At 40.7% G+C, this 13,576-nt stretch overlaps 1 protein-coding gene across 3 annotated transcripts in view; it reads right to left on the bottom strand.

Moving 5' to 3' along the window:
• The window catches only part of tnfrsf21 (tumor necrosis factor receptor superfamily, member 21), a 210,674-nt gene that overhangs the window by 114,774 nt on the left and 82,324 nt on the right, over positions 1-13,576 (bottom strand). For all 3 annotated transcript variants that reach the window (XM_061704192.1, XM_061704193.1, XM_061704194.1), the window contains 5 exons: positions 12,854-13,018; positions 11,088-11,150; positions 5,468-5,533; positions 1,691-1,843; positions 1,047-1,217 (listed from right to left, as the gene is read on the bottom strand). In XM_061704192.1, the coding sequence (XP_061560176.1) occupies positions 1,047-1,217; positions 1,691-1,843; positions 5,468-5,533; positions 11,088-11,150; positions 12,854-13,018 (618 nt within the window). The remainder of the gene's footprint in view (positions 1-1,046; positions 1,218-1,690; positions 1,844-5,467; positions 5,534-11,087; positions 11,151-12,853; positions 13,019-13,576) is intronic.

Here is a 13,576-nt window from a genome sequence, read left to right as displayed (position 1 = left end):
TCTGGGCTGATCTCACCCACCCCTGGGGCCCTGCCACCGAGGAGCTTTTTAACCACCTTTGTGACTTCAACCCCAGAGATAGGGTAACTCGCCTCAAGGTTCCCAGACTCTGCTTCCTCGTGTAAGGCGTGTCGGTAGAATTGAGGAGGTCTTCAAAGTATTCAGTCCACCGACTCACAACGTCCCGAAATGAGGAGAACAGTGGCCTATCCTCACTATACGCAGTGTTGATGGTGCACTGGTTCCCCCTCCCGTGATGCCGGATGGTGAACCAGAATTTCCTCGAAGCTGTCCAATAGTTGTTTTCCAAGGCTTCACTGAACTCCTCCCACGTCCGTGTTTTTGCCACAGCCACCACTAAACCTGCCTTCCGCTTGGCCAGCCGGTACCTATCAGCTTCATCCGGAGGGCCACTGGCCAAAAAGGCCTGATAGGACACCTCCTTCTTTGGCTTGACGGCATCCCTTACCCCTGGTGTTTACCAAAAGGTTCGGGGACAGGCACTGACCACTTTACGGCCAAAGCTCCTGTCGGCCGCATTAACAATGGAGGCACGGAACATGGTCCACTCGGACTCAATGTCCCCCACACCCGGGACGTGGGTGAAGTTCTGCCAGAGGTGGGAGTTGAAACTTCTTCTGACAGGGGACTCTTCCAGATGTTCCCAGCAGCTCCTCCCAATATGGTTGGGTCTGCCAGGTCGGACCGGCATCTTCCACCACCATCAGAGTCAGCTCACCAGCATGTGGTGATCGGTTGACAGCTCTGCCCCTTTCTTCATCCGAGTGTCCAAGAAATGCAGCTGCAAGTCCAATGACACAACTACAAAGTTCATCATCGAACTGTGGTCTAGGTCTACTGGTGCCAAGTGCACGTGGACACACCTATGTCTGAACATGGTGTACGTTATGGACAGTCCGTGATGAGCACAGAAGTTATTCCCAATCACTCCCTTCCAGGTCTCACTGTCATTGCCCACGTGAGCTTCAACTTAAATCTCAATTGTTTGTGTGTTACGACCAACATCATTGCTTCAAACGTCTTACTGTGTTGATCGACTGATTGGCAATATTGTCCACCAGAGGGAATGGCATTGATGCATCCACATGTGTCATTAGTGATGTTGTCACATGATCCATGCAGGAAACACTGGTTACATGACCAACGATAGTGATCCTCACATATGCACTGGAAACCATCACTGCTTGGACTGCAAACTATAATCAGAAGAAGATGAGGATTACCTTCCTTCCCTCTTATACCAGAGGTCACCAACTTGGTGCTCCTCAGTACCACAAAAACACAATTTAAAAAAGCACCATTGACCAGTGAGCTGCATCAACAGGTAACTTTTTTGTTGCATTGGTGAAAATGGAAATGACAATATACTGTATATTTTCAAACTGATATTGTTCAAAGGTAGCACATGATCAAACCATAGCGTACAGAGACATTAACGGCAATTTAGTTACCTATTGACCTGTTCCTTACCATTGTCCAAAACAATTCACCTTATATAAAGTGAAAGACATTGTTTAGTATTTAGTGACATTGTCAGTTTAATTACTGTGCATGGTAACAGCATGTTACTGTTGTAATTCAATAGTATAGTTTATTTAACAGAAATAAGTCATGTATTTCACACTGAAATGATGGATTGATTCCTCCCAAAAGAATTTTTTTTATTTACCTGTAGTTATGTTGATGGTAGAGAACTTTGAGTAGCTGTTGATATGTATGGGATAACTGGTATTTCTCAGAATGTTCCTCAGTAGGTTTATCACACCCATGTCTGTGGTATTCAACTCGATAGAGATGAGGTATTCATGAACAAATGGAGGCACTGTTGGGAGACATGGCACAATAAAACATGTTTACTACAACTGATTCATATTCACACAGTATTTTTTTCAGACTGTTGGGTACTGTTGTGGAAATCAGTGTTGTGTCTGTAAAATGATATCCGCAAACATTGTCTCTTGTTGAAACAATTTTTTTGAAGACAGTCGTCTGTTGTAGGCATCTAAATTTTTAAAAGACAAGAATTCATAAACTGTTGCCACTGTTGTTGTTATTAGTGTTTAAGGTCATTGTAATGATGAGTGCTGTTCTGTAAAACTATTAAATCAGCTTGACAAAAGTATAGCTATAGGTAGGGGGGGGACAATCCTTTTGCATCTGATAAACCGTTATTTTTTCACTACAGCTGTTATGTCTCTGTTTTTGAATTGTCTTTCTGTCTGGGTGACCTATGGTGGACGTTGACATTGGCGACGCACCTGTCGCGAATTATAACAGCCTTTTTAGTGACAGTGTGCGGGCATTGGAATATTCACCTGTTTTTGCCACATGTTCGCTGCCGACGTTTGTGCTCTGTCTCATCTTAGTTTGCTCAACAAGTAGGTTTTTTACCACACTAACCTATTTTTTCATTCTCACTGTCTGCCATCTGCCATGTTAACTACTTCCCTCCTGTGTTAAAGAAGACGAGCACAACGATTTGGCCAATGTACCGGTAGTGCACCACGATTTGTGATTGGCGTTCAGTAAGGATCGTGCCCAGTCTCTACCTCCACATCGTCCATGCGACTGTTCTGTAGAGTCTAGCCATCTGTAGAGTCACGCCGCTAACGAGTGCTAGATTGTATCAGGTTTCCAAGCCGGAGCAAGATGCATTAAATATTTATATTTCGACTTCGCTAGCTGCCGGGTTGATTTGTCCCTCGTCGTCGCCGGTCGGCGCTGGAATTTACTTCATTGATTAAAAAAGAACCTGCGACTGTGTCGATTTCCGGGGTCTCAATGACATCACAATAAAGAATAAGTATCTTCTCCTGCTGTTGGACTCGGCGTTTGCTCCTTTGCAATCGGCAAACGTGTTCACAAAAGTAGATCTGCGCAACGCCTATCACTTGGTGAGTATAAAGGAGGGAGCTTAGTGGAAGACCGCGTTCCATTTTCGATTCGGTCATTTTGAGTATTTGGTCATGGCCTTTTGGACTCACGAATGCGCCTGCTGCCTTTCAGTGCCTTATTAATGATGTGCTGCGGGACATGATAAATGTATTTTTTTTGTGTACCTAGACGATATCTTGATTTTTTTTATTATTTTTTATCTCCCCCCCCCCCACCAACCCCCGAGATCTTTACATGACCATCGCCAACATGTCCGCATGGTGTTGCAGTGCTTGATGGAAAATCGTCTTTACGTCAAGGCAGAGAAGTGCGAATTTCATGCGGAGTCAGTCCAGTGTTTGTGGTTCATCGTCGAGAAGGGCCAGCTTCGAGCCGATCCAGCCAAGGTCCAGTCTGTGGTTGATTGGCGAACTCTAACATCAAGGAGGCACTTGCATAGGTTTTTGGGTTTTCTTAATTTTTTTTTATAGGTAATTTATCTGTAATTACAGCCTTAAGGTGGGACCTCTGACTAGGCTTACATCAAATAAAATACCATTTGTATGGACCCCTGAAGCTGAAGTAGCTTTTGTTGCTATTAAACAATTGTTTGTGAAGGCTCTTGTGTTAAGTCATCCTAATCCTGACCTTCCTTTTGTTGTCAAGGTGGACGCATCTGATACACGAGTGGGGGGGGGTCCTGTCTCAGAAGTCCCCAGTCAACCAGAGACTGCACCCCTGCGCCTTCTTCTCTAGGTGCCTCAGCCCAGCAGAGGCCAATTATGATGGGGCAGTACAGTGCTACTAGACATTGTCCTGGCACTGCAGGTATGTGTGTGTGTGTGTGTGTGTGTGTGTAGTATTTAAAATATAATACAATTCCAATGAAGTTGGGACGTTGTGTTAAACATAAATAAAACAGAATACAATGAATTGCAAATCATGTTCAACCTATATTTAATTGAATACACTACAAAGACAAGATATTTAATGTTGAAACTGATAAACTTGATTGTTTTTAGCAAATAATCATGAACTTAGAATTTTACGGCTGCAACACGTTCCAGAAAAGCTGGGACAGGGTCATGTTTACCACTGTGTTACATCACCTTTTCTTTTAAAAACATTCAATAAACGTTTGGGAACTGAGGACACTAATTGTTGAAGCTTTGTAGGTGGAATTCTTTCCCATTCTTGCTTGATGTACAGCTTCAGCTCCGGGGTCTACGTTGTTGTATTTTACGCTTCATACTGCACCACACATTTTCAATGGGAGACAGGTCTGTACTGCAGGCAGGCCAGTCTAGTACCCGCACTCTTTTACTACGAAGCCACGCTGTTGGAACACGTGCAGAATGTGGTTTGGCATTGTCTTGCTGAAATAAGCAGGGGCGTCCATGAAAAAGACGTTGCTTGGATGGCAGCATATGTTTCTCCAAAACCTGTATGTACCTTTCAGCTTTAATGGTGCCTTAACAGATGTGTAAGTTACGCATGCCATTGGCACTAACACAGCCCCATACCATCGCAAATGCTGGCTTTTGCACTTTGCGTCCATAACAGCCCGGATGGTTCTTTTCCTCTTTGGTCCGGAGGACACGGCGTCCACAATTTCTAAAACCAATTTGAAATGTGGACTCGTCAGACCACAGAACACTTTTCCACTTTGCATCAGTCCATCTTAGATGAGCTCGGGCCCAGAGAAGCCAGCGGCGTTTCTGGGTGTTGTTGATAAATGGGTTTTGCTTTGCATAGTAGAGTTTTAAGTTGCACTTATGGATGTAGCGCCGAACTGTTCCTGAGCCCATGTGGTAATATCCTTTACACATAGATGTCGGTTTTTGATGCAGTGCCGCCTGAGGGATCATAGGTCACGGGCATTCATTGTTGGTTTTCGGCCTTGCCGCTTACATGCAGTGATTTCTCCAGATTCTCTGAACCTTTTGATTATATTATGGACCGTAGATGATGAAATCCCTAAACTCCTTGCAATTGTACGTTGAGGAACATTGTCCTTAAACTGTTCGACTATTTTCTCACGCACTTGTTCACAAAGAGGTGAACCTCGCCCCATCTTTGCTTGTGAATGACTGAACAATTCAGGGAAGCTCCTTTTCTACCCAATCATGGCACCCACCTGTTCCCAATTAGCCTGTTCACCTGTGGGATGTTCCAAACAGGTGTTTGATGAGCATTCCTCAACTTTCTCAGTCTTTTTTGCCACCTGTCCCAGCTTTTTTGGAATGTGTTGCAGCCATAGAATTCTAAGTTAATTATTATTTGCAAAAAACAATAACCTTTATTAGTTTGAACATTAATTATCTTGTCTTTGTAGTGTATTCCATTAAATATAGATTGAACATGATTTGCAAATCATTGTATTCTGTTTGTATTTATGTTTAACACAACGTCCGAACTTCATTGGAATTGGGGTTGTAGTATAGTAGTATACTACAGTGTAACATAATGTAGTAGTAGTTGTAGTAGAAGTACGACAGTGTAGTATAGTCTAGTAGTAGTGGTAGTAGAAGTACGACAGCATCTTCTGATCACCGAATTCATAAACTCTTACTTATCACCGTTGTTTGTATTCCAGTTGTTGCTGTGATTAATGTGGTGGAAGAGCCCAATCCTGCCTCTGTAAAATAAAATAAAAAATAGAGATATTGAATTGAAACGTATAATGTTCATCATTCATTCTAGAATTATATGGTTTTAACTGGCACAAAAATCCAGAACATTGTTATATATATATATATATATATATATATATATATATATATATATATATATATATATATATTGTTTTATCTCGACCTCAGTACAGTAATCATTTATTTGTGTCCTTAAGAGTGTTTAGCTTTGTTGGCCCTTTTTTGTAATGCCAATGAAGAACTGGCTCAGTAATGGCAACCCAAAGAGAGAATATTGTATATATATGTATTTGTAATTATGATGACCATTGACTGAAAGAGGAACAAGGTTAATATGTCTCTGACCTGGCTGCTCAGTACAATATTGAAAGGTTGCCAGTATTTTTGTGTCCATTATGTAAAAATAAAAAAAAGTTCTACAGTATAATGACCTTAATTTGGGAAAATAGGATAAAGGTTGGTGGTATGGCGGACGACTGGTTAGAGCATCTGGTTCACAGTTCTAAGGACCGGGGTTCAAATCCCGGCTCCGCTTGTGTGGAGTTTGCATGTTCTCCCCATGCTTGCGTGGGTTTTCTCCGGGCACTCTGGTTTCCTCCCACATCCCAAAAACATGCATGGTAGGTTAATTAAATTGCCCGGTGTGAATGTGAATGCGGTTAGTTGTTTGTTTGTATGTGCCCTGCGATTGGCTGGCAACTAGTTCAGGGTGTACCCCGCCTCCTGCCCGAAGATAGCTGGGATAGGCTACAGCACTCCCCCGACCCTTGTGAGGATAAGCGGCTCAGAAAATGGATGGATGGATGGATATAGGTTATCAAAGGAAAAAGACAGTTGAATAGTTAAATGCTGTGATGCTCCTACAGTGGAAGACGGCTGCTGCTGCAAATAGACTTTGTGCAAACAGACTCTCTCTCACTCTGTCGGTCTGGGGTATGGTGTCTTTGCAACGCTCTTCTTTTTTTCGAGATGCAACCGAACCCGACTGTGCGCGGGGTTCAGCACCTAGCCTTCATGAGTTGCTACCCATTAGCCAGTAGTTTTGGTGCAATTCAAAATTTGAAGCGCCGCTGAATATCTGCGCAGATGTAACGGCCAATCAAAAGTGCCACGCTTTATCGTGTGAGCTTTCACAACCCAAAAATATGTTTTCAGGTAAAAGCAACATTCAGCCGGCCGCCGCCATTGTCGAATTTCAAGCCATACCAATAAAGTATAACAGTATTTTGATTTACAATAATACTTAACTATACCCTCGAAGGTGGGAGAGTCTCTGTCACCAAATACATGTGAGCTTTCACAACACGTACAAAACAACATCCTGACGCATGGCCGTTGCCAGATAGTAGATAGTTTTCCCGTGGTGTCACACACTTCTGGGCAGACCCGCGTCTTCCATGTTGGAGGTCGACGCATTGTTTTATTCCGGTACTTATTGAGTGTTTAAACAGAAAAATTTGATTGTCAACGTCAAAAAACTCCCTCCATGTTAACTACTATCTAGCCTTGAGACTATTCATCCATCCATTTTCCATACCGCTTATCCTCACTTGGGTTGCAGCCGTGCTGAGCAGGGTACACCCTGAACTGGTTGCCAGTCACTCACAGGCCTTGAGATTAATGCTAGGCAAAGTCAATGCTGTTTTAACTAGTATGTAACTTGGATCGAGGATGCCCAGAGTTACCCATGCGAAGAGATATGCTTGCAGCACGAAGATGCAAGAAATTATGGTAACGACTTTCCTAAACCCGCCAGCCGAGGCTCGTCGTTACCACTAATGATAAGTTGTCAGGAAAAAAAGGAAGCGAGGCATGATTTGAGAACATTTTAAAGCTCAGAGATCCTTCTCCTGGTCGGTAAGGCATGTTTTCACTGTGCCTCCTCTGCTTTCAATTGTCAAATCTCAAGCCAGCAAAATGAAACTTTACTTGGATTTATGTTATAATTAATGCTGTGATGATGTCAAACTCTGATAAAATGATTGTTTTCCCTCTCTCTCTCCAGCGGTCTGCACAATACAAGCATGATCGATTAGTTTGAATATGACCTCCTATTCAATGTAAGAAATCATACTTTATATGTAACTACAGTTGGAATGTAATCATGTAAATATGGTTGGTATGAAGCATATGTGTGTGTGAATGTGTGCATTGGTGCGTGTGGGAGTTTCAGTTGACATTATTCATATTTGGACAAAGAACAATTGTGGTCAGGCATTAAAAGTTCACATGCATGCAGTTTTGGCTGCTGTCATCTGGATGTCGCCCAAAGACCACAAATGGTCCACTTCATTGAGGGCCGCTGTCTTTTCGATCAGATGTTTTATGGTTTCCTTTCTTTGGACCAGGCTAAAATGTCCGAAACAGCTTTCATACACACTGTCCATGCTGATGCAGGATATACACATACTGTACCAACAAATGGGACACATTTGAGCTTTTTCCCTCCCTTACAGTCAAAGTCAACAAATTGGATGTATCTTAAAGATTACCCTAACCAGTGGGTCCCAACCTTTTTTTTTAATCTTGTTTAGCTCTGAAACAATTTTCTCATATCATTATATGAATCTGAATCAAGAGCAACTGGATGGATTTAAGGACATTTGAAACAATTGCTTACTTGCACGAGGAAAGCTGCTTTTGAACTGTCTCAGAAGGCAATACCTTACTTAGATATATATATATATATATATATATATATATATATATATATGGGTGTTTATTTGATTTCGGGCACTTTTGATTTTCGTTTTTCTCAAAAATAAAATGTCAGAACAACTATATATATCTACCTTACCGTAATTGTCATCTTTCTGTGAGTCAGAATCTGTTCATGTCCATATATATTGATTTAAGATTTGTTTTTAACTTTGGTCTTTTTGTCAGATACCCGAGAGAAATATCATTACCGCCACAATGGGATATTGATTAAAAATGTATTAATCTTGTGATGGTAATGACATTTCAAAGTTCTTAGCTAACTGTGCTATGCTGGTAGAGTTAGCTTAAATTTTTCTTTTAGCTAGCTAGTCGTGTACAACATTTTTATATGTTTACCAAGTTTTTACAGGAAAATATTTAAACATATTAAAACTACAAGTCATTTGGTAATGACATGCAATAAAAATATTGTGTCACTTAAGGGTACAAATGAGGAAAAAACGTAACTCTTCCAGTTATCAAAATGTCTGACTTTCTCTGCCCTAGCATGTGCTTGAGTGACAAGACAAAATGACACAAGGAATTAAAGAATGAGATTTTGAATCAACTTTATTGATCTTAACATGTATGGCAGGTTGGACACTAAAGAAGGAGAAAAGGATCTATACAGGCTGGCCAGACAGAGGGATAGAGATGGGAAGGATGTGCAGCAGCTTAGGGTGATTAAGGATAGAGATGGAAATATGTTGACTAGTGCCAGCAGTGTGCTTGCTAGATGGAAAGAATACTTCAAGGAGTTGATGAATGAGGAAAATGATAGAGAAGGGAGAGTAGAAGAGGGAAGTGTGGTGGACCAGGAAGTGGCAATGATTAGTAAGGGGGAAGTTAGGCATTAAAGAGAATGAAAAATGGAAAGGCAGTTGGTCCTGATGACATTCCTGTGGAGGTATGGAAGCATCTAGGAGAGGTGGCTGTGGAGTTTTTGACCAGCTTGTTCAATAGAATTCTAGTGCGTGAGAAGATGCCTGAGGAATGGAGGAAAAGTGTACTGGTGCCCATTTTTAAGAACAAAGGTGATGTGCAGAGCTGTGGCAACTATAGAGGAATAAAGTTGATTAGCCACACAATGAAGTTATGGGAAAGAGTAGTGGAGGCTAGACTCAGGAGAGAAGTGAGTATTTGCGAGCAACAGTATGGTTTCATGCCTAGAAAGAGTACCACAGATGCATTATTTGCCTTGAGGATGTTGATGGAAAAGTACAGAGAAGGTCAGAAGGAGCTACATTGTGTCTTTGTAGATCTAGAGAAAGCCTATGACAGAGTACCCAGAGAGGAACTGTGGTACTGCATGCGGAAGTCTGGAGTGGCAGAGAAGTATGTTAGAATAATACAGGACATGTACGAGGGCAGCAGAACAGCGGTGAGGTGTGCTGTAGGTGTGACAGAAGAATTTAAGGTGGACGTGGGACTGCATCAGGGATCAGCCCTGAGCCCCTTCCTTTTTGCAGTGGTGATGGATAGGCTGACAGATGAGGTTAGACTGGAATCCCTGTGGACCATGATGTTTGCAGATGACTTTGTGATCTGCAGTGAAAGCAGGGAGCAGCTGGAGGAACAGTTAGAAAGATGGAGGCATGCACTGGAAAGAAGAGGAATGAAGATTAGCCGAAGTAAAACAGAATATATGTGGATGAATGAGAGGGGTTGAGGGGGGAGAGTGAGGCTACAGGGAGAAGATATAGCAAGGGTGGAGGACTTTAAATACTTGGGGTCAACCGTCCAGAGCAATGGTGAGTGTGGTCAGGAAGTGAAGAAACTGGTCCAACCAGGTTGGAACGGGTGGAGGAAGGTGTCAGGTGTGTTATGTGACAGAAGTGTCTCTGCTCGGATGAAGGGCAAAGTTTATAAAACAGTGGTGAGGCCAGCCATGATGCATGGATTGGAGACAGTGGCACTGAAGAGACAACAGGAAGCAGAGCTGGAGGTGGCGGAAATGAAGATGTTGAGGTTCGCTCTTGGAGTGACCAGGTTGGATAAAATTAGAAATGAGCTCATCAGAGGGACAGCCAAGGTTCGATGTTTTGGAGACAAAGTTAGAGAGCGCAGACTTCAATGGTTTGGAGACGTCCAGAGGAGAAATAGTGAGTATATTGGTAGAAGGATGATGAGGATGGAGCTGCCAGGCAAGAGAGCTAGAGGAAGACCAAAGAGAAGGTTGATGGATGTCGTGAGGGAAGACATGATGGCAGTTGGTGTTCGAGAGGAGGATGCAGGAGATAGGCTTACATGGAAAAGGATGACGCGCTGTGGCGACCCCTAACGGGACAAGCCGAAAGGAAAAGAAGATCTGAATATGGTCAATGTGGCGGTAATGACAGCAACTTTAAGGGACAGACATATTTTTGTAAAAATAAAAGACAGAATTTGAAATGTTTTGTAGATATGATGAGAATTCATTAATTCTTTTATATTTTAAGGAATTTATGATAAAAGTTACACCATTTTAGCATTTCTTTAGTAGAAAGATAGAGCTTCATATATCCAAACCCTGTGCTAAGGACAGGGTGAAAATTGTAAAATACCACCATAAAACCGCTCAACGAATGTCAAAATATACTCATATTAACATGAAATTTTAGACAACACTTATAATTAGGTTGCTGCTGGTTATTGAAAAAAATCTATTTAAATATATTTTTTCTTTAAATTTTACATCAAGGACACAAAAAGGCCCATAATCAAATAAACACATACACACACACACACACACACATATATATATATATATATATATTAGTACTGTAGATGTGTAGTAAAGTAGAGAGTTATTGTTAAAATATTATGTTGATATTTTATGAGGTACTCAGGAGTTCTTACTTGTTGTTGTTGAGGAGGATAGAGATGTTGTTGTGCTCAAGAAGGTTGAAAACCGTGGTGTGCCTGGAAAGAATAATTGGTTTGATATAATAGTCATGAAGAAGTAAAATCAAAATAATATATATATTTTTTTGATACCCTTGAAGAAATTGTTAGTTACATTATTACAATACTTGTGTGTGTTTTGGACTTGTGTGTGTTTTGGACATACTTGGCAAATAAAGATGATTCTGATTCTGATTCTGATACAACCTGTATGTATTCTCTGCTGGTATAACACTATCAAAGCACTGACCTACAGTTACAACCTAAATTCAAATTTTTTATTCCAAAATCTATTCTCTTCATTTTGTAGCATTTGACAGTACTGCTTTCAGTACTTAAAAACATGGATGGTCGAGTTTTATGTCATATTTCACCCTCAGTCAATCTAATCTGCCCAGGGCTGCCAATGTAACTTAAACTACATTAGCAATTGACATGTTCTATTAAAGTACACACTTTTATGTAATGCAGCTGATAAAACACCAGGTAATGCTTATCTTAGCTTCACTTCGCATTGAGCAGAACTGACCGAGATGTCACCTTATTGAACACAACCCACAGTCAGGGTTTTTCATGAAAACAAAGTGCAACATACTGTAAATGTAATGCAAGAGTTAAATAAGACACACCTGCAACAAACTACAGGTAACATACACATGTGATCAATGTTACATTAATCCTTATCGTTAATGAACATGAAGGATTAACGTCTTTATTATGGCAACATTCAACATTTTATGTTGCAATACATGCTGGGAGCTGCTCCGCGCAAAATACAACAACTCTCTATGTGACGTCAACCAAACCATTTCATGATGCATTGGAAACTGTAGTTAATTACTGTAAAATCACTTTAAAATATTTCACTGTAAGGTATGTGTTCAATAAGTGTAGAATTTACAGGAATGTCTAACTGTGTGCTTTTTCTCTCAAAGTTCAAAACCAAATCTCATTGATCGATGCCACTGGCTTAAACTTGACTCTTGGTGGACCTGTTTATGGGCCAATGCACCTGCATCGTTTGAGCTCAATGAAAAAGTCACTCAAATTTCCCAAGTAATATTGGTAAATTAGTAATAGAAAATCAGTTGGTTTGAGTAAAAACTTTTGATTGGACTTAAAAACCCAATTCCAAAGAGAAAGCAAACGAAAAAGATCAGTTGAATCAGAATCGACAAGTAATGCCAACAAATTATATACATTTAAATGATATATCCTCGTCTCTTTGAACTCAATACAAATCTGGGGTTATGGTGTACTGCAAACTACAACCATAACAAACACATTTTTAAAACTTGAAATTTCTGTTACCTCAATATATACAATTAAATCCCCAGATACAATCCACCCAAGGGCTGTGCAGCATAAGAATGACATCATAGCCATTTGAGTAGTGCTTCTTTAAGGTGCTTTGAGGAGATGCCATGACATCATTGCCTTTCCCCACATTTATTGCAGTTTGCATTCTTTGATTCATTGTCAAGAAAAAAAAAAAAGCTCACTGCTGCTATGAATACGTGTCTCTTACTGTAGCATTCAGACATTTAATAACTGTCTGCCAGTGTCAGTGTCAGACATAAAATAAGTCAACATGTAGTATACATTCCTACAACTGTAATACAACTGGGGGGGAAGCAGAATATATTTGATTATATTAAAGTATAGTGCTTTCAGAAGAAGATGAATTTCAATAAAATAAGCAAAATAGACTGATGTATCACCTGTCTTTGGAAGGCAATATTGCCCTTCGGGGGGGATACTGTTGATACATGTGCAGGTATCATCAACGATCTCATCACAGGCTTGATATGTCTCACAGTTGTCATATGGCCAAAAAAAGTCTTCCTCACATCTGCACTGGAAGTTGCTCCCATTGCTGTAGCAAACTAACCAGGAGGTGAGCACAAAGAATGTGAAAAACCTATGACCCAAGGGTGTATGCACATGGCACATAGCAGATATGTGGATACATGAAAGAGCATGGGAAATCTGGAATTCATCTGATACAGTTCAATCATTGACTACCATTCTGTTAAACTGGAAACAATTAAAAATGTCAACACTTCCTTGTTGAACTTGAACCCCTTACAGGACATTTATTCAAATACATGGATCTGCTCAAGTACAATAGAGGACTATGTAGAAGCAGTTTTTTTAAATTATGTTTGTGTATCAATATACAATACTAAAACAAATACAGAAACTAAATAGACAACTAAGACTATATAAAACTAATAGTTACGACACTAGTGATTTGATTTTCTAAAGATGTGCCGGTGCAAAAATGGGTGCAAACTTGATTGTTCACACAAACAGATGTGGAAGCGAATTTACTAACAGTACACACAGGATTGCATCTACCAACCGGCAAAATTGCTGCACAGTTCATTTTGCACGTTCTGGAGGACTACATGCAAATAGATTAATTTAGATCACACACAATG

Source organism: Phycodurus eques, chromosome 18 (genome assembly GCF_024500275.1).
Source record: "Phycodurus eques isolate BA_2022a chromosome 18, UOR_Pequ_1.1, whole genome shotgun sequence".
Lineage (NCBI taxonomy): Eukaryota > Metazoa > Chordata > Actinopteri > Syngnathiformes > Syngnathidae > Phycodurus > Phycodurus eques.
The sequence above is the reverse complement of the archived record's forward strand: the minus strand, read 5'-3'. Positions and strand labels throughout refer to the sequence as shown.